This window comes from Capsicum annuum, chromosome 9 (assembly GCF_002878395.1).
Source record: "Capsicum annuum cultivar UCD-10X-F1 chromosome 9, UCD10Xv1.1, whole genome shotgun sequence".
Taxonomy (NCBI): Eukaryota; Viridiplantae; Streptophyta; class Magnoliopsida; order Solanales; family Solanaceae; genus Capsicum; species Capsicum annuum.
Window position 1 is genome coordinate 7,816,151 of NC_061119.1, and position 22,378 is coordinate 7,838,528.

Below are 22,378 nucleotides of genomic sequence, written 5' to 3' on the forward strand. Positions count from 1 at the left end.
TTTAATTTTTAATATTTTAATTTATGCAATATTTTTAAAATTTTTAGAGCGAATTTAATTAATTCTTAAAGTCAAATTTTATCAAATCAAACAAATATGAAATCTTCATTGACTAATTATTGAAATTTCTCAAGCAAACAAGATTAATTTATGTCTCTCGATTAATTTATAAAATACCTTTTCTATTGATTTTTGCCTCCACTAACATTTGAATAAAAACTTCATAATTATTCTCGATACATTTCATTGATCATAATTCGATCACATTCTTACTTGAAGTATAAATAATTTTTTAGCTCATTTTCACTTAAGAGAATTTGAATTCGAATTTTTCACATCTCGATCCCTTATATAGATTTTTTTTTATTTATTTTAACAATCACACATTTGAATTGAATGTCAAACTTATTCAAATAACTATTAAAATTATTAAGTATCTAAATCTTTTACCTCTATTTGTTTGTATAACCACACAATTATTAACCTTAACTTCTCTTCATAATTATTCAACTATCAACTTTCATCACTAATTGTCACTCAACAACTAGAGCTAAAATTACTGCAAATCACTAACTATCACCATTAGTTACTGTTAACTATTAATTATCATCATTAATTATCATTATCAATAATTTTTATTATATAACTACAAGTAGTTACCTTCATTATCGACTATCGTTGTATAATCATTATCTTTGATCCAACTCACAATTATAAATTATAACCACTCATAAACTATCATCAATCAATACCACCAACTGCTAGTATCGTTTATTTTAGTAAATTCTATTAATCATACAAAATCATAAAATAATACTTTTGTACAAATATTTGAAATGATTAATCAACACGATCCCTTGATCTACAACATATTTAGCAAGCAATGGCTACTATCAATATCAATATAATCAAAGGCAATGAAATCACTATTACATACATTTTCTATATATTTCTCTTGGTCTCCTTCATTAACACAAAAATAAAATCACCAATATTAACTTTTTTTATGCTAATTATGTTAAACTTTTTATCTTTGAAAAGTTAATTTGATTAATTTTTAAAGTTAAATTATGTTAGATCAACTTAATATGCGATCCTTCTTGATTAATTAATGAAATTTTTATAGCAGACAAGGTTAATTTGTATGTCCTCCGATTAATTTTACGAAATATCTTATTTAATGACTTTAGCCTCCACTTGAATTTGAAAATAACGACCTCATCATTCTCAGTGCACCTCATTGATCACTCGATATAGCCTTCATTGGGATATAAATAATTTTTTATTTTATTTTCATTTAAGAGAATTTGAATTTAAATCATCTTGATCTGGATCTATTAAATAGATTTTCTTTTAATCACATCTTTAACGTTGAATAGATCAAATTTATTCAAATAATTAACTACTAAAATTATTTAGAGTTTCTAAATTTTTTGCCTCTACTTTATTTCTATAATTACCAAAATCATTACTATCGACTTTTATCGATAATTACTCAACTATCGATCACCTTGTATATCAAAAAATACTTCTAGATTGAAACATTGAGATCGAGGACCTAATTTTTCAATAAAAAGATAAACATATAAATTTATTAATTCGATTAATTTATAAAATTTTAGTAATTTTTCGATAAAAATATAAAAGAATTTAATTGATTATATTTTAGTGAAAATTTTTATTAAAAGAAAATTTAAAATATCTGACTAAAGATCGCAGGTGAAATATCAACCATCGAATCGCACTCCACCACCGTGTTTCATCCACCAAAAGTTGGGACCTCATTGATTTATTTAATGTAAATAGCCAAATACTTTAATCCAATATGTAATAAATTTATTAATACAACAACAACAAACCCAGTATATTTCCACATAGTGGAGTCTGAAGGTAAGATGTACACAGTCCATAATATTAATACAAATATATTATTTAAGCAAAATTTCTTAAATACAATCAAATTCGTATCTAGACTTTTAGCTCCAAAAAGTTCAAAAAAAGGCACACTTAGGCATTTTTAAATAGGGACGGATCTACAGGTGTTGGGTGAGATCGCCGTCGAAAATCCCCATCTGCTATCATAAATTTCATAAATATATTAAAAAATAGAAAAAATCGATAAAATTTTTTAGATTAAAATTCATATACATACTGAAGACTGACTTGATAGCGTAAAAAGGACCCTCATATTGCTTATGTTACCCCATAAACATGGAAACGATCCCTGATGAGGATTGTCTTTTTTATCATTATTACATACCAAAAATCCACAAATTTAAAATTATTTTTTTAATTATTATTACATACCAGGAACCTACTAATTTAAAATTCTAAATTCACCTTTTTTTTTTTTTAGAGTGAATAATCAACAGCATTTTCCACACATAAAACACACAATGGCTACTACTAATACCAATATAACCAAAGGCAATGAAATCACTAATACGTCCATCGTCTATTTCTCTTCAGCCTCCTGCATTGACATAAAAAATAAATTTATCAACAAATTTATTGATATATTTAATTATTTTATTTACTCTTAATTTATATGGCATCTTTCTCTTTTTATAATTAATTGATTACTTTTTGAAGGTAAATTGTATTATATAACTGAATATTTTAAACTTTAAATTCAAATATTCAAAAAAGTGATCTTCTCCCGTCAATACGAAGAAAAAATATTATAAAATTAATATAGATCAAATTTATATAATTTAAATCTCAAAAAGAAAAAAAAAAAAAAAGAAATATACCACATGGACCAGGGGTGTACAAACTTATAAGCCAAAACTCTTGTAAAATCTAACTTATAATTTGCTACGATACTATAATTTTGAAAATAATTTATTCCATCTGAAAGGTGAATAAAATAATCTCGAATTTAATAGAATAAGGTGATGTTTAAATTTATTCTTTGCACTTGATTGATGACTTAAATTTATTTAATATAGTATAAATCTAATCTCGAATTTAATCCTAACATATTTCACCTCTATCCTGCGTACCTAACAACCATTGAAGGTACAAGTTCCTGTAGCAAACGAGTTCAATTTATATAAATAATTGAGATTGTATAAATAATTTCTAATTTCATTTTCACTTAAGAAAATTTGAATTAGAATCATCTGGATCTTGATCTATTAAATAGGTTTGCTCTTCTTCTTTTTTTCCAATCACATATTTGAGTGGAATAGATCAAATTTATTTAAATAAAAGTAATTAACTATTTTCTTCGTCTCAAATTACCCGTCTCAAATTGAGGTGGTACATTGATTAAAAAAATAATAAATAACATGACTAATTTACCAGAATACCTCTATTAAATATTATTTATATTTTAATTTTAAAAAAAATAATTAATGCAAAGGTAAAATATAAAAAAATATATATATATCTCTTCTTAATTAATGAAAAAAAGACAAATAAAATACAACATCAAATTAGAAAAAAGATTTATTACTCTTCTAAATCTTTTGCCTCTACTTCATTCATATCCCCACACAACCATTACCAATTATTGATCATCATTACCAACCACCACTCAGTAACTATGTCTAAAATAAAATAAAGAAATGGATTATTTGCTTCTCAAATTGAATCAATAATAAATTTCTAAATTTTATCATAAATCTAAATGATTATTTTCAAATTTCAATTACGTAAATCAATAATTCAAATCACACACAAAAATAAAATTAGATTAATAGTCAATAAGATAGAAATACATACCTTGTCTAGCAAAAACTTCTTATGGATTTTTGTTGTCAACAAAACAAAGCTAAAACTTACATAAACAGAAAAGGAAGAAGAAGAGTTTTAGAAGCTAAAGCTTTCTTTAGAAGCTAAAGTTTTGTGGAAAGAAAGAGGCAAAGGAGAGTGATATAATAATAATAATGCAATAGAAAAACAATAAATAATGAAAAAGACATCAACTTTCTACGTGTGTATCATTTTAGACCACAATATATAAATTTATTAAGAGATAATAAGAATTGTGTACTCTCAAACTATGATCAACTTTGTTACGATACATTTTAATAGGTGATTTATTATCTTTTTAAACTCAAATTTTAGTATATTTTGTCACCCTGTTAGGCTGATGTAGCACTTTTATTACATAAAATAGGATTCACGTCAAAGATGTTACGTCAACTAAAAAAGTTTGATAAAAATATACTAAAATTTAGTTCAGAAAGGTAATAGGACCTACCTGAAGTTAGAGTATGTCGTAGCAAATTTTGTCATACTTCATGAGGTACTAGATACTTTCCTCAATTTATTACAATAACAATAGATTTCGTGAAATCCAACAAATATGATCTAAAACTGAAAGAATAAAGTGTATGCAAAATTGCAAACCTTACTTCTACCTCTTGGAGGTAACAAAACAGTTTTCAAAAAACCAAGAAAAAATATAAAAACTAATATGAAAGTAGTGTGGAATATATATATAAAACCATAACATCTAACAAGATATGCCCACTTAAATATAATAAACAACAGATAGTAATAGAGACCAAGCGAATCTTACTATAAACACGGTACTTGAGACTACCACCAAGCTAAAGATTATAAGAAAAGGCTAATATTAAGACAACGCTCGACTACTTATTAATCTTTTATTGTTATTTGCGATCTTCAGATCCTCCTATCTAAGGTCATGTCGTTAGTAAGCTGAAGATATGTCATATCATGTCTAATCACCTCTTCTCAATACTTTTTTGGTCTACCTCTCCCTTTCCCTGTCCCCATTATATCCAACCGCTGCATATAAATTTATTAACTCGATTAATTAATTTCAAATAGAGAGATTTATCGAAGAAAACCTTACAATCTCTTAAAGGTCAAGGGTGAAATATCAACCATCGAATCACACTCCATTGTGTTTCGTCTATCAAAAATTGAGACCTTAATAGTTAATGAGTTTTGTATCTAATCTACATCGAATTCAACTGTTAAATTTCGTAACTCAATTTGATCGAATGACATAAATTGAAACAAAGTGAGGGAGTAATAAGGAAGTACTTTCATTTTTACCAAAATAGAATTAAGAAACATGATACAAGAAGATGTAATGTTACTCTGGATATTTCAATTAATATAATATTTTTCGCTTATCAAAAGTTATTTGATTGATTATTAAATTTAAATTAGAGTGCACCACTCAATATATTAAACTAAAATTTAAATATTTAAAAATTATATTAAAAATATAGTAAATTGCAAAAAAAAAAAATGTCAAATTTAATTTAAAAATTACTTATTTGATCTTTGTCAATATTCTTAGACAAACACTTTGAGTACATAGATCTCATTCTTTTTCTCTTTTACCCTATATTTAGCAAAACTTGGAGGAGCATAAATGAAACATAAAATTCAACTTTATAGATTCTGAATTTTATAACAATGTTTCAAAGTTAAATAATTGAATTATATAATTAATACATCTATAATAAAGTTATTAATACAATATACTATTTAAACAAAAATTATTAAATTCAGCTAAATTCGTATACAGATTTTTAGCTTCGCCGAATAAGAGAGACATAATAAAGTATTTTGAAGTGAATAATCAGCAGCAACCCCTTGATCTTCCACACATGTAACAAACAATGGCTACTATCAATACCAATATAATCAAAGGCAATGAAATCACTATTACATACATCTTCTATATATTTATCTCAGCTTCCTGCATTGACAAAAAAAAAAAAAATCAATTAATTTATTTAATTTATATATTTTCTTCGTTCTATTTTATGTGATATTGTTTTGTTTTCTACTAATTAACAATTACTTTTACCTTTGGTTGACATTACTACTAACTACATCGACTATCTATTATCATCATTAATTAAGATTATCAATAACTTTTACTTCGTCCATCACTAATTATTCATTATTGACTTGACATACAAGTTAAGAAATAGTAAATTATAAAGGTAATTTTATCATATTATTCTTTGAATATAATAAATTTAATATTTTCATTAATTAATGAATAATATTGAATTCTAAGAATAAAATAGATAGAATTGGATACGTTATCCATTCATAGAATTGGATACGTTATCCATTCATTTTTCAAACTGAACTAATATCATTAGACATCTATTTTTACTAGTAAAACTTACAGAAATCCTAACAAGTTTACCGCTAATTACTCTCTATCTCTACTCTTTGCTAAATTATAAATAATTTCTTATTTTGCAATTTTCGGATACACAATTAGCATTCGGATACATCATTTTGAAGTTGAGATACATAATTTTGAACTTAAGAATGTAACAGTTAATAACTCCATTTTTGCTCAGATACATAATTAGCATCCGAATACATAATTCTGAAGTTGAGATACATAATTTTGATTATTGAGATTCATCCATTTTAAAAATATTTGATCGAGATATATAATGCGTTAACTAGATCAAGTACATAATTAAAATTATGTATCGAAATTTATGGATTTATGGATGTATCCGATTATTTTTTTATAAAAATATATATATATATATATATATATATATATATATATATATATAAGTTATGATATTATTTAATTTTTCTTTTTAGTATAATGTACAAATAAAAACGTAACTACAACTTCTATTATGTGTATATGTATATATAACCACAATTATTGATGATCACCAACAACCACCTCCACACAAATGTCATCACCAACCAGTAGTGTCAATTGCTATCACCATTTATTTTTATATATACATAAAAATAAAATCATGAAATAATACTATTCATAAACATTTTTGAATATGTTAATCAATAATTAATTTATTTAAATTTTACGTTCATTAATTTTGAAACAAAGAATATTATACAGATTCACTTTATGTGTAGACTTCAATAATTTTAATTATTCAGTGTTCGAGTCTTTTTAATAAGAAAATCAAATGATAAACAGGAACCTTAATATATAAGAAAATAAATAAAAATGAATTGCTTGCTTCTCCAATCATGCATAAGCATTCAAATTGAATCAGTAATAAATTTCTATATTTTAATTAGATCATAGGCATTCGCGGAGTTAGGATATTCACTAAGAGGTTTATAAGTGAACAAACGAACTAATCGAAGGGGTTCAACATCTAATATATATGTACATAAAATATAATTTTAATCATGTATATATAGCATAATTTTTCGTCGAAGGGGGTTCGAATGAACGTCTCGGCAAAGGAAAGGGTAGATCCGCCACTGATCATAGGTGCTAAATGATATTAAAAGATCGATATTACGAAGATGATATTTTTATAAATAATAAATATAGAAATACATACCTTGTATATAAAAACTTCTTGTGAATCTTTATGGTCAACAAAACTCACATAAACAAGTAGAATTTGCGAAGCAAATAATAGAAGCTTTATAGAAACAAAGGAAAAATGGAGAGTGATATATAATGCAATAGAAAGAAGAAAAAAAATGAAATAGGCAACAACTTTAATTCTATAAGTGTGATGTTGGACTATGATATGTTTACTTTTTCATTTAATCATATAAATTAATTAACTGGGACCTCACTAGTTAATGTATTCTTATTTCATCTCTTTCATCAATCATGGTCTAACTAATATTTCGTGTTCTAAGTAGCGAAAATTTAATGGTTAAATTTTTTCTAAAACTATAAGAGTATAGACAGAGGGAATATAAAATTTTAAATTTATGAATTACTGATTTCAAAATAAATTTTATATATACAGGATAAATTCAATAAAAAATAGTATAAATTATTAAATTTCATTTAACCCATAATAATGATCACAATAATTTCAACTAAAGCTATAAAGATAAAGAAATCTTTATTGGAATATGGATGTCCTTGTTCCACTCTTTTCACATTCATTTCCTTTAACGTTTATTCTCCTTTTATTGCAATTTATGTGATAATTTTTTTATATTTTATTTTTTGAGTCATTTCGAGAAAATTTATTGAATTTGAAAATAATTATATACTTTTCATTTTAATTTAATGAGAAATTTTTATCGTTATACAATTATTATGGTATATTAAATCACAATTTTTAAAAGTCTTAGTTAGACAAATGTTGTACAAACTATGCCACATAAATAGAATGGAGAGAAGCAGTGGCGAAGTCAGGATTTTTATTAAGGAGGTTCAGAATAAAAAGAAGTAAGCACACGAACAAGCCGAAGGGGATTCGACATCAGCTATGTATACATAAAAAAATAATTTTAATCATATATAAATAGTATAATTTTTCATCGAAGAAGTTCGAATGAATTCCCTATCCATAAGGTGTATCCGCCTCTAGAGAGAAGTACTATTGTAAGAGGTCCCCCATTGTAATTCTCCATTAACAATCAAAGGGCAGCCCGATACACTAAAGCTCCGGCTTTATACAGGGTTTTGAGAAGGGCTCCACCACAAGGGTGTATTGTATGCAGCCTTGTTTTGCATTTTTGTCGAAGTTATTTTCAAGGTTTGAACACGTAACCTCCTGATCACATGACATCAACTTTACTAGTTACTCCAATCAATACAAATTATAGTGGGATAGATAAAATCCCTTTTTCACCTTAATTATGGATCTTGAATTAGAGCTTTAGGTATGTCATCTGTCCTGCTTCATTTTTCACTACGACCTTGTGTACTATTCTCTAGCCTGAGCCGAGGGTCTATCGGAAACAACCTCTCTACTTCTTCAGAGGTACTGGTATGGACTGCATAGATTTTACCCTTCCCAGACCTCACTTTGTGGGAATACATTGGGTCTATTGTTGTTGAGTTAGAGCTTTAGGTATAATGAAAATCTTGTTAGGAAGTGTTTTCCCTTTAAATGATCTTGCATGGCGAAAATTCGTCCGAGATTCAATTTGAACACAAAACACCAAACACTAAATGAGAAACCAAAAGAAGTAATTTTCCTCTAGCATCTCCACTAAACTAATAGTCCCACCACAAAAAGAGGTAAAGATAGTAAAGTTGTAACTTAGCAAACTTAATTTGCTACAACTAAAGTTCAACCACATAAAAAGGTAGTAATAATATACAAAACTACTAGTACTACAACAAGGAGATATCAGCGCAGTCCTACAAAGTGAGATTTGAAAATGGTCGAGGGTACTACCTCAAAGGTTATTTTCAATAAATCCCGACTCAAGAAAAATACAGTAAAATAATCGAGCGTGCGCAAACCTTACCCTATGTTACCTCAAAGGTTATTTTCAATGAACTCCCGGCTCAAGAAAAATACGGTAAAATAGTCATGTGTACGCAGACCTTACCCTATGTTACCTCAAAGGTTGTTTTCAATAAACTCCCGGCTCAAAGGAAAATAATAAGTCATATACAACAAGCTTTTGAAATTAAAAGTAACTCACTAAGGGGATAGTTGTTACACCAAATAAGAAAAATAATCCCGAAATAAAGTATGGAGCTACTACTCCACTTCCAGTATTTGGTCATTTCTTCATCTTAAGGCCCCTGGAGGAAGTCGATAACATTAACTGTATCCCATGTTTGATATGATATTTTATCCCATCATTGTACTAAAAAGGTGGAATTAATCTCATTCGGACGGTGGGCTAAAATAATCCCATGAAACATCCCTACTTATTCCATCCGGCATACCAAACGACCCCGAAAATCAACATGACACTATGGAAAGAAAGAAAAAAGAGAGAAAACTGTAAATTTTCCTAATAACATCTTTTTTCCCGCCTTTTATCCCGTTTCATTTCACCATTGCAGTTTTACATTAACCTCGTTTACAACATTTTATCCTATGTATACAGATTTGAGGTACAAAGGGTGGGGTGGGGTTGGGGTAGGGTGGGGAATAAGCTGCAAAGATTCAAATACACATGAGAGAATACAAAGGAGGTGCAGGGGAGGGGAGGGGAAGGGGGGGGGGGGGGGGAGAATTCATAGCAACTGTGAAAGAGCGTTACAAGATGAAAGGAGCTGATGAGGCCGACAGCGTTGTTTTGCGTGGTGCAGCAGCTCCGCCTGCCTCCTGGTTTCCTACTGGCTTATTGGATAGACGACGCTTATAGCGCTTGAGGACGGATGCCAAGTTTTCTTTCCCTTTAGGAAAGGCTACGTCTCCTGCTGCAGTACCTGTTCTTCCCTTTCGACAGGAAATTGCTGTCTCCACATCTTTGATCATATCTAAGAGCAATGCTGCAGTCGTGCATTTTCCTCGGCCCTGTTTTGATTGTGGCGGCAAGCTTCCATTTGAAATCGGAGGGGGACTTGACTTTGGCTGGCGGCCAACTGGAATTTGAAGACAAAAACAATGGCTCGTTGGAGTACGGGGCTTCGAAAATGCCAGATCAATTATGCCCTGAAGTTGGTAAAATGATTCATCAGATAAATTTATACTAGCAATCTACAGGGATTGGAGCAGATAGCACATAATGTTAGAGCATTTCTTGCGTGTCGAGACCAACTCAATTAGAGCACTTTCCCACTGTTCCAAGAACGGACAATGTCAAACAAGTGAACCCCTAGGGGTTTCGTATAGTCACTACACTGTCTTTTTTGGCACGTTACAAGGTCCAACGATGAATCTAAGACAAAAGACAGTTACTTAAACCTTAAATGACGTGATATAAGCTTTAAAGAGGGTTTTCGTGAAGGATTGTGGGATAACACACCTAAAAGCATGCTTCATTTCTAGGAAAAATGAAAAGTTACCGACTTGACGGATAAAAGTTACTAACAGTGGAAGTGACATTAAAATGAGAAATGGTAATCATGAAACAGAAGAACTAATGAATAAAAGATAGATATGATATGAGGCTTTACCTGAAGACGGTTGAGAACATAGGTATATTTGCCCCACAACTCTGGCCTACTCTCCATAACTGAAAGTTCGAGAATTCTGTGTATGCACCAAACACCGAAGCTTACAATCAGATCGACTTTCCAAACACAGCCTTCTCCGCAGTGAGGAACTGACATCACCAAGAACTTGGTGTAATCCATCTCTTCAGGTTTTGCGGCGGAACCAGGTTTCCTGTTGGAAGAGAACTGTGATTCACCGATGTTGGTTAATCTACCTATCTCCCTAGTTTCAGCATCATAGAGAAATTTCTCTCTTGCAGCAATCCGATCTATAAGGTCCTCATCAGCCCCATCATCTTGCCTAAATAACCACTCGGATCCTTCCAGTTTCAAAAGTTTGACAATACAACTTCTGAAAGATTGAAGCAGCTTAGCTTCCAGGTCAACCGTAGATGTACTCTCCTGAGATGGTGAACTCTGCACAGTTCCATGATCGCCGCTAGCAACATCTGGCTTACCAGCTACACCAAATTGCTCAAAAGGCTGTCTAGACCACAGGGATCCAGTCCCTGAATTGGAGCTGTACTGCAAGGAGAACGCATCTCTGCAGACTTTAGGCGAATGATCATACCACTGAGGACCACCACCTGCCCGGAGTGAACCAGACATATAGGCTTGTTCGTACGTAGATCGACTGATAGATTGTCCATATCCCATGGAATTGTACCATTGAGTTCTCCCATCTGAGACTGAAGAATCTTGTCGAGGAACATAGCGTCCTGAGATATCAGGCAAGCTGTAGTACTTCTTTGAGTTGACTGAGCCAGACACACTCTCAGCATTTTCAGTAGAGCTAAGGTCCATAGAAGTGTTGATGAGCTGCACGGAATTATTTCGGGCTGCAGGGACATTTCCAAAACCAGGTGGTGCTCGACTACTCACTCCACTCTGAGGTTTTTGACCCACAGCACGAGCAACTGGTTCAGCATAGTTTGACGTCAGTGATGATACAGAACGAGGAGATGGTGACTCCAGTTGCCCATTTAAATAATCAGATCCTCTTTCTTTCGCAAGCTGATTAAGGTAAGCAGTAATCTGATATCCATGCACAGTAGCAGGCTGGTGATCATAGCCAGCAGAAGCCGCTGGAATCCGCATACTGGAATGGCGCCTCTCCCCTGAGTCAAGTATGTTGCTTTTGGAATTTTGCATATATGCATCAAATAATTTCATTTGGCTAGACGACCACAACGAAGATGTCGAAGATGGCTCCTTTGGGACTCTAGAACCAGCATCCAAAATGCCTGATGCAAATTGCTGCTTGGGAGAGTACATATTCGAGTTGATCAGAGGTTCCGGTACCCTTGCAGTCCCAGATGGAATATACGCACTGCTTTCCGCTTTTAATGATGCAGGGGCAGGTTTTGGACTTAATTTTGAATCCAGACCAAGTATTATATCCAGTTTCTTGGACTTCGCTTCTGGTGTTGCCATGCCATAGTAATCAAAAAACTGCCCCCAAAACTCATTTAGAACTTCCGTTAACTGCCTCCTAGCTGCACGACCCAGACCTGCTAATCTTGATAGACTTCCCGTACCACTCCCCGCGTCCTCTGGTTTTCCACTAAGACTCCTGTATGACCCCGGACCATCAGAAATAAAGGATTGGGTGTTGTCAGATACTCCTTTAATTGCCTCTTCAGGCTCCTCCCACGAATCTCCATCATCCCTGTCATTTGCCCCGTCCCCTTCAATTCTGAGTGTCTTCTCTACAACATCTGCAGATTCAGTATTTAAGACGCTGGTATCCACAGACTCAACATCAGACACCTCATTACAAATACTTTTCACTGCAGAAGTTTCTCCTGCTGATACAGATACAACAGAATCACTGACAGCAGGAGCTGAAAATGTTGTTTCGGATTTGCTCTCATCAATGGTAGCCAAATGATGGACCTTCTCAAAATCCAATGATTCGGGCAAGATTTGATCAGGCTCTGAAGTTGATAAATCTGTACGTCTTACCAAGGATTTTTCCACATGAAATACACCTCCTTGATTCTGGGAGGACCTTTCTAGACCAAAGGTAGTATCGCTCGCATCAAGTTCATTACGCTCCGGATATGACTGAGGCATTGGCGTTTCCAGAAATTCCTCAGAATTGAACCTGGAACTTGCGGATTTCAACGGAGTAATTGCTAACCACAGCATCAGACAAAGAGATAAAGAGGCGGCAATGAGGAGAAAAACATATGGAGCAGAAATGCCACTCCCAATACTCCACTTCAAATTGCTAACCCAATCACTATTTCCAAACATCATCTCTATGACAAACATCATCTTTAGGCCAAGTAAGCCGATAAATGTGCCTAGAGATAAGAACTCCATTAACTGAGAAATTTTGTGGATACCCATAATTGATCTGGAAGAAGCAACTCTGAACAGGGGTATGACTGAAGATGGAAGCGCAAGAGCGACCACAACCTGTGTGAATATTAATAACTGATATAAGCCTTCAGCTCCTGAATTCCATACACAATAAAGGGCTGGGACAATAGAAATAACTCGGATCGTCACATGATGAAGCCAGCCTGGGATGTCCATTCCAAATAAATCATGCACAACTGATTGTCTACCAAGATCCCAAGTTAGTGGCGTAACTTGATTGGAAATAAATGTAACAAGCATTATCGTGAATGGTGCTACTGAGCTTCTGAACACCTGTCAATCATTCAAGAAAATCGTTAACATCTCTAGTTACCAAAGGCCCTAGCTTAGATATAGCTCAGAACTATCTTTCACTGTTTGAATTTAACCTGATCGAGCAATGACAATGTGTCCTGAAATGTCAGCAACAAAAGGCCGGTACTGTAAGACACATTGGCTGCTAAATTCATCATGGCATAGTTGACGAGGAAAATGCCACTGAATATGAAAACAATGGCAAAAAAATGGTCCTGGCACAGAGCTCCCTTGGAAAGTTTTGTTGATTCCTTACCTTGCTGCAAAAAAGAATTTATATAGAGGTAAACACGAGAGTCTAGTATTGAACTCGCCAACACAAGAAGCAAGGAGACAAAAAATCAAAATGCTGTGGAGTTGAAAATTATTTCTAAGTTGTATAATTACAGAGACTAATGGAAACCATACAATAACATGAAACATGGAAAGTTCTAAAGATATATCATCTCTATATCCGAAAACAAATGCATCACAAACATGGCAATATTTTGGCTGCACCAAGAAAACCATATGCACCGGCAATGTCAAAGACGCATCATTTTTTTTTCATAAGGGATGTTGAATACACGTCATTGAGCATGTCTGAACATATTTCACACTTTTAAACTGTTGGAATCATACTTATGTACCCTTTCCCTGTTAATATTGCATCTTACAGCTCTGGGACTCTAAACAAATGTCAATGGGTGTGTGTTGGATTCTCGAAAAGTAGTGTATTTTGGAGAATCCAACACAGGTGTGGCACCGAAAGTGAAAAGTCCACGCAACTTAGCTCTAGGCAGATATTTCACAATTTTAGACTATGTTGACTGGACTCTCTGAAAATTATACCGTACCCGTGTCAGATCCTTCAAAAATGCACTACTTTTGAAGGATCTGATACACACCCGACAAAATTTTTGAAGATTCCAAGCAACAACTTTTAGACTGTTGGAATCATGCCTATGTACCCTTGCCCTGCGAATATTGGATCTTACGGCTCTGACCTAAACACAAATAATATAGATAGATTCGGTACAGATGGAAAAGAAAAGGCAACACAAGGTCATTTCCGACATGCTCTATAACCTTCACACTTCCACCGCCCAACCTAAAAGGGGGAAAGGGAGAAAACACTCTTTCTATTGTAGTTTTGGTATCCGTTTTCCTGAAGAAATAATCTCACCCACTATAAGAATAATGATAACTAGCATGAAAATCTTAACAACAATAGAGGCTCCAGAAACACGGATTGCTTCAACAGATTTATCTCTTCAAAGAATCAACCTAAGGATCTGAGATGTGATCAATTAAATGGCATGGTCCAGCCATCTTAAATCCCAAGGATGATCAGTAACTTTAGGAATCATATAACTAACAACCACGGGATAGAAGCAAATATAGAATTCACACGCTCAACATCAGTAAACAAATCATACATGCCAAATTCTTTACTCACGGGATAGCGTTCTAAAGTTTGTTGTGTAAAAGATTTATCAGGGATCAATCTCGCATTAGCAAAAGTTAGCTTAACAATTGAAGTCCAGTTACAGACTGTTTTATAAGTGACAGATGTGTAAGTATGCCACTGGCACACAACAATGGGCACCCCCATTCTGCAAGTGCAGATTAGTTTTATGCATACACACACACACACACACACATAGAGAGAGAGAGAGAGAGAGAGAGAGAGAGAGAGAGAGAAAGGACACCTGTACAATAGAAGAATGGAGGTAAAAATTGTGAGGCATAATACTTGCTCCAAGAAGACTCATCAATGCAAACGCACTCTCTCCGCTGAACTTATTCAGCATCCCACCGATGGAGAAGGGAGTTTCAGGTTGACTTATGACCACTCCAAAAACATAAGAGAGCAGTACAGAGCTTGCCCAGCCAATACATAAGAATTTCGCACTGCCATTGTCCTAGACATAGTAGTTTGAAATCATTATCATTTATACGAGAGACTAGAACTACAAGACAAGAATCACAGATAATTAAAGATGTCAATAACAGAAAGTCCACAAGGATAGTTAGTCGTAAGACTTACGAAGAGAGAAGCAAGCAGCGGAAACAAAATGGCACCAGTTGCAGTCAGGAAAACACAGCTAAACAGGTCAAATCCAAACACAACATTAAGCCCATGTGCAGTGCCCAAAACCTATCAGAATCGAATAGTTGTAAGTTGATGCACTAGAAAAGGCCGTAATCTCAGAAGCCAAAGTGTACAGAAAATGAAATAGTGAAAGTACCATTGTGAGGTCCAAAGCAATCATCGAAACCTCCGCTTGAATTCCTAGGAATATGCATGTAACTTTGTCATATTCTCCACTGCAAATCTTTGACACCATCAAGGACAACAGAGTTATTATACTTCAACGGTTACACAAAATACAAAACTAATGAGTTAAGCAGAAGATGTTACTTCAACTCTCCCAAATTTAAAATAAAAGGTGAACGACAATGCAAGTTTTGTTACATGCATACTTCTTAACCACTGTGTTGAAATATTGGAGGATAAACTGAATAGCTAGAGCTGCCAAAGGAATGACTTAAAAACTGGTCAACTCACGTGCTCATTCCAGTACTCCCCACTCAATATTGTTAGCCAACTAATAAGATACTAGCGCAGGGTGAAGCTTGTTATCATGAAATTATCTTTTTCACACAAGTATTCCACTGTACATATAGCTTCTGATATCAGCTGTAAAATATTCCCGGTGGGTTAAGGACCTATGAAGGGGCTCCAAATTTGTCAAAAAAAAAAATACTAGATGCCCATACAAGACGCAATCCTTGATCATGTTTTAACACTGCTCTATTCGTGTTATGGGTTTTCTAGATGAAACATACACGAGCAGGAAAACCAACATCCATGCATGTTCTACTTCACTAAGATCCACACGACTTAGATACTGCAATCAAAAGATAAATTTGAAAGAAAGAACAATACCTGCGCAAGATCTCGGTCTGTAACCAAGGCTATACAAGCAGACAGATACTGGCACAGAATGGCAGCAAAATTGAACAACAGTACTATCATGATCAAATCAAACCCAAATCGGGCTCCTCCATCAACCATAGAAGCCCATTTCCCAGGATCAACATAACCAACTGCAATCAGCAGCATTGGCACAGAAGCAGAAAGTACCCGTTGAAGCATGCTGGGCTGCCTATAATTTATAGTCAGAGTCTTCGATTCCATAATTTGATTTAAATAGTTACCAAGCCCAGAGATCGCAGTCAACTAGCACTAAAACATTACTAAGCAACCTGCTTGACATGAACAAGCTCAATATTAAAATCCAACCAGCGAAGCTACGACCACACAGTTTTTCTATGTAGCAGCTGCAACTGTTCACTGTAGCTCAATGTAGCACAGGTAAAACTGGATACCGAAACCTCTTTGTTATCTCTGGAGAATTAAGAGCAAGTTTGCACCCAAGAGCAATGGACATGAAAAAGTTGACCAGCGAACTTTATTACAATGAGACTCTTTTAAAGTTGCTAAAATCAACCAACTTCATATAAGAAATTTGAGAACTGCGCCTTAATATAATGATATTCTTGCTAAATCCGCCAACTCCAAACAATACACGGCATTAACTCCTTTCCATATGCCAACAAACCGATTGCCGATTGCCTATTTCTGAATTGAGTTAAACACCAAAACTTTCAGTCAAATGTCCAGCATTTGTAGTTACAGAAAAAACTAGCCAACTATGACTATCAAACACTCGAAACAGCTGGATAAAGCACTCTTAGCGAATTCAAACAATATAATCGCTAATACCAGTTAGACGACAAAAATGCTGAAGTGAATAAACTAGCGAACAGAGTAAAATTGGATCTTCCACAACCCAATATATCATCAATACATCACAGTGACATGAAGCGCGAGAAACACGGATCACAAAAATATGGCAAAAGAATACCTTCACGGATATCACAGACCATGAAACTAACCAACCATTACTCATATATTTCATAATAAAGAACTTCATAAGAAGTAAACAAAAGTCAACTTGCCAAAAAAGAATGGACGCAAATGTAAAAACACTCAGTATAACCCCCATGTTACAACCTGGCATCTAAAGCTGAACATCATTGTTTAAACAAAAATATCCTACATTTTGACATTGTTACAAGTTCAAAAATAAAATTAACACACAACAACAACCAAAACTAAAAAAACAAAAACAAAAAGATTCAATTTTGACTTCAAAAGCAATACTACTACTATCTTTTCAATAAAACAGGACCAACTCCAAATGAAACAACTTCACCTCTCCAACCATCCAGATCTTCATTCATTACACAAAACCAAAAAAAAGACATCAAAATTTTTTCAAGATCAAATTTTTCCAAAACCCCTTCAACCAAAATCTCATAAACAACACTTTTTCCAACTTTTTCAACACAACTCAATACAAGAAATCAAAACAACAAACTAAAAACTCAATACCAACTTCATTGGATCTGACACAAACCTTAACCTATCAAGACCAAATCTTTTTTTCAAGATTCCAACACAGATAATCTTTATACATAAAACTAAACATACCCATAACTTAAAAACAAAAAATCAACAACATAAAAAAAAAAAAAAAAAACTTTACACAAGTGGCTTTAGGGTTTTCCATTTATATATATGTATATATAGTACCTTCCTTTTTTGGAGGGGTTTTTCTTCCTTCTTCTTCTCTATAAATATGTGTGTATATATGTATATAAGTGCTCAGAGTTCAGATCAAAAGCTTTTAAAGAACCTGTACATAAAACATATCCTTAAGAGAGATGGGGAGTTATGGTGTGTGAGCTGTGACTACTGTAGAAAGAGAAACATATATATATATATATATATATATATATTTATATATACATATATATATATGTATAGATATAGATATATATTTATATATATTATTGTATTTATATATTGTGGGAAAAAGGGTTGATGGAAGGGTTGGATTAAGGGGGGTGGGTGGGGTCTTAAAGCTATCTTGAAGAGAGAAAAAAGTTGAGGGGGTTTCACTTCACTAATGTGAGTCCAAAAGGTATTGAAGGAAAGAGAGGGAGAAAAGTGGTCTAAAAGATATTTCGATTTTCTTCTTTATTATCGTTTTCTTTGAGTTGAGGGCTGCTATCAGAAATAATTTCTTTATCTTGTACGCATATTTTATCCCTTCAAAGCTCTATTTTACGAGATTACATTAAGTATATTGTTAATATATTTATTATCTTTTTTTTTTAACTCGAGGTTTATCAGAAATAATTTTTCTGCTTCAAAAGCAGAAGTGATGTCAACGCATGGTGTATCCCCTTAGGCTCTGTTTTACAAAATTACACTAAGTATGTTGTTGTTGTTGTGTTTATTATCTTTCTTCTTTGAATCGAGATCTATCAAAAATAACTTTTCTATCTTATCTCTGAAGCAAAAGTGAGGTAAGCGCATACTCTATCCATTCATGCTCTGTTTTATGAGATTACACCGAGTATGTTGTTGTTATTGTGTTTATTCTCTTTCTTCTTTGAGTCAAGGTCTATCAGAAATAATTTTTCTGCTTCAAGATCAAGAGTGAGGTCAATGCATATTGTATCCCTTCAGGCTCTATTTTATGAGATTACACCGAGTACGTTGTTATTGTTGTGTTTGTTATCTTTTCTTTTTGAAATTTCTTTCATGGTTCTTTTCGATTTTGTGGCAGTTCTCTTCTTCGTTATGTTCAGTGTGGTTGCTTTATCTTTGGTTATACAGTCTCTGTTCATCAGCTTGTTTGAATGGCGGTTACCCATTGTATTGTGTTTTATTGTTAATTTAGATACAATGTCTATTTTGGTTGTTATTTAAATTCTATTGTGTTGTAACGTTAATTTCATCATTAGGTAACAGTTACAAGCTTCATAGTCGATGAAGGAAAATGATTTAATTGTAGACAATTCAGTGGGGCCCCTCACATTAGGTTTTTGAGGGAAAAAAAAGAAGAATTAATTTTAATTTCCTATTGACCTTTTTTCTGTTCTAGGTGTGTAACGGTTGATTTTATGCAATCACATTGTTATTTTATATATTTTTTTTTATTTTGTTTTTATTTATTATTTAAGAAATTTATTTTATTATTTACTCTACCTTTTTATTAGTAGCTTTACCGTGTACTTTACTTTTCTTGTAGATTATCCTTCAAATTGTCCATGTGTGACATCATGTACGATGAAACACGACACAATCTATCTCAATGTCGTAATTATTAAAATAATATAATGCAATATTATACAACGAAATATGATAAAATACAATACACTATAAAACAATACATAACTGCCATCTAAACATAGTTTATTTTTCACTTACGACTATGTACGTCTCTTAAGAAAATGATTGACATAAATATTTTATCACAAATATCTACATTAATTGACACTCCTTCTATACCATTTTATATAATTAAATTTCTTTTTTAGTCAATCCCCAAAAGAATGACACATCTTTATATTTAGTACTTAACAATTTAACTTTAAATACTCATTTCTCCGTGAAATGATTTATAACTACACAAATAATTAGGACTTTTTATAGACGACAACTTAAAAAAAAAAAAAAAAATCGATGTCAACTGAAACTACATCACATAAATCGAGACATAAAAAGTATTTGTTTTTAGATCTTGAAAATAAACAATTAACGTTAAAAGTAAAATATGAAGGATTTTTTTTTTTTTTTTGCTATGCTTAAAGTGACAAGTTGAAAAAGACAATCTAATTTTAGTATTGTGGACAAGTAAAAATGAACGAAGGTCTATTATTTGAATTTATAATGTTTTACTTGATTTGGAGATCTATAAAAAGAACAAACTATCTATCGAAAATAGTCTCTCTGCCTCATCTTTGAGGTAGAGATAAGATCTGCATCAATTTCATTCTTTTTAGATCTCATTTTATGAAATTATACTGAAGATATTGTTGTTATTGTTGTGTTTATTATTTTTTTTCTTTGAAATTTCATTCTTATGATTTTCTTGTTTTGATTTTGTTCTCTTCTTCGTTATGTTTTGTATGATTATTTTTTTTTTTTTGGTTATACTATTTTTGTTCATCAGCTTGTTTGAATGATGGTTTCTCATTGTATTATGTTGTGTTGTTAATTTAAATAAAATGTCTGTTTTAGTTGTTATTTTAAATTCTGTTATGTTGTAACGTTAATTTCATTACTAGTCGACTATTAAAAATTTCATGGTTGATGAAGAAAAATGATTTAATTGCCGACATCCCAGTGGTCCCCTCACATTAGGTTTTCAAAAAAGAAGAAAGAAGAAATAAGAATTGATTTTAACTTTGCAGCGGCCCTCTTCTCTGTTCTAAGTGTGTAACGATTAATTCTATGTAATCGCATTGTTATCTTATATTTTTTCTTGTTTTGCCTTTATTTATTATTAAAGAACTTTATGTTATTCTTTACTCTATTTTTTAATAGTAGTTGTACCCTATATTTATGTTACTTGTTGATTATCCTTCAAACTATCGATATGTGAGACTATGCAATGACGGAAAATGATAGAATCTATCTAAACGTTGTATTTATTAAAATAATATAGTATAATACTATACAATAGAATACAATACAAAAGAATACACCATGAAACAATACGTAACAACCATCTAAATATAGTTTATTTTTCATTTACGAGTTTATAGGTTTCTTAAGAATATAATTGACAAAAATATTTTATCACAATATCTATGTTAATTGATATTTACTTTTAGATCTTGAGAATAAATAATTAATATTAAAGGTAAAACATGGAGAAAAAAAGTTTTTATTGTTATACTAAAAGTGACAAATAAAAAAGGACAATCTAATTTTAGTATAGTGAAATCTTTTTTTTTTAAAAAAAAAAGTCTATCTAAAATTTTATAATGGGAGATGTCAATACTTCTTCAAGTTCTTTTTTTTTTGTTTTCTATCTAGTGTCCGATATCCGCATTGGAGTCTGAATAATTCGAATTCGCATCGCGTATGACCCATTCGGGGGAAGCGCTCCCTGTACTATTTTACTAGTATTAGCAATATTAATATTTCCTTACTATTTTACTAATGTCTCTACTTTATTCAAGTAATATTTGTTACTAATATGTTAGCAATGTAAAAAAATTATTTAGTTTTGCAAAAATTTTATATCCAACAAAATTATTTCTCTTAAATGTTTTACCTAAAATATCTTTAGATTATGATAGAGATTTCATTGAAGTCATACAATTAAATCTTAACTTGAATTAAAAATCATCAAATTTATATTGACCATAAACAAATAAAAAAGATACATATGCAACTTACAGTTATGCTGAAATCACCAAACCAACATGAAAATTCTCAAATTAGTACTTAATGAGTATTATTACGATTATTTTACATGTTAATTAACAAACAACGATACCATATTATATTATCTTGTAAATACTTATGTTAGCGTTTCTATATAAAAATTTAAAATTTAAAATTTATAAATTTATGATCCGACTTACAAACTAGATAAGATTGGATTAGGCTGGCTATTTTAAGGCCTATCAAAATGATGAGCGTCTGGTGTGTCAAAATTTTAAAACCCTGTGAACACTAAATAATATAAAAGAAACAAAATAATTGTGAAATTTTATATAAATAGTATTCTGAATATAATGTTCTAGAAAAAACTATTTACCTTTTGATTTGTTGCTATCGAAATAAAATTTTCTAAATCAAGTTAGTATTTTTATTACAATTTTGTTCTTTATACGTGTAAGTTTTTTGTCTTTATCAATATCGTTCGAATTTCTATTAACCAAATAAAAAGTATCTACGTTAATAACCTATATGATCTAGACCTTTTTTTATCGACATAACTTATCTAT

The 22,378-nt window shown here is 31.8% G+C and overlaps 1 protein-coding gene and 2 long non-coding RNA genes across 3 annotated transcripts; all 3 read right to left on the bottom strand.

The window, feature by feature from the left end:
• Nucleotides 1–2,167: 2,167 nt before the first annotated feature.
• On the bottom strand, nt 2,168–4,353 carry LOC107843090. Its single transcript, XR_001666253.2, has 2 exons — nt 3,730–4,353; nt 2,168–2,473 (listed from the first exon to the last, which is right to left on the bottom strand). It is a non-coding gene; the product is annotated as an uncharacterized LOC107843090 (long non-coding RNA).
• Nucleotides 4,354–5,363: 1,010 nt separating this feature from the next.
• LOC124886999 lies at nt 5,364–7,471 on the bottom strand. Its single transcript, XR_007044408.1, has 2 exons — nt 7,299–7,471; nt 5,364–5,692 (listed from the first exon to the last, which is right to left on the bottom strand). It is a non-coding gene; the product is annotated as an uncharacterized LOC124886999 (long non-coding RNA).
• A 2,205-nt stretch (nt 7,472–9,676) lies between these two features.
• On the bottom strand, nt 9,677–18,403 carry LOC107843089 (ethylene-insensitive protein 2). The gene is made up of 8 exons (XM_016687260.2): nt 18,159–18,403; nt 16,446–17,141; nt 15,745–15,831; nt 15,543–15,653; nt 15,205–15,417; nt 13,588–13,773; nt 10,793–13,492; nt 9,677–10,328 (listed from the first exon to the last, which is right to left on the bottom strand). The coding sequence occupies exons 2-8, from the start codon at nt 16,695–16,697 to the stop codon at nt 9,930–9,932; spliced, it is 3,948 nt and encodes a 1,315-aa protein (XP_016542746.2). The 5' UTR covers nt 16,698–17,141; nt 18,159–18,403; the 3' UTR covers nt 9,677–9,929.
• Between the last annotated feature and the right edge of the window lie 3,975 nt (nt 18,404–22,378).

What these genes read in the sequence shown, in the direction of transcription:
- LOC107843089 (XM_016687260.2), bottom strand. Translation starts at nt 16,697, where the DNA reads ATGGAATCGAAGACTCTGACTATAAATTATAGGCAGCCCAGCATGCTT. An exon ending in TTGCTTTGGACCTCACAATG is followed by an intron (nt 15,654 to 15,744) that starts GTACTTTCACTA and finishes CGATTCTGATAG; the next exon opens with GTTTTGGGCACTGCACATGG. An exon ending in CGCTGCTTGCTTCTCTCTTC is followed by an intron (nt 15,418 to 15,542) that starts GTAAGTCTTACG and finishes TACTATGTCTAG; the next exon opens with GACAATGGCAGTGCGAAATT.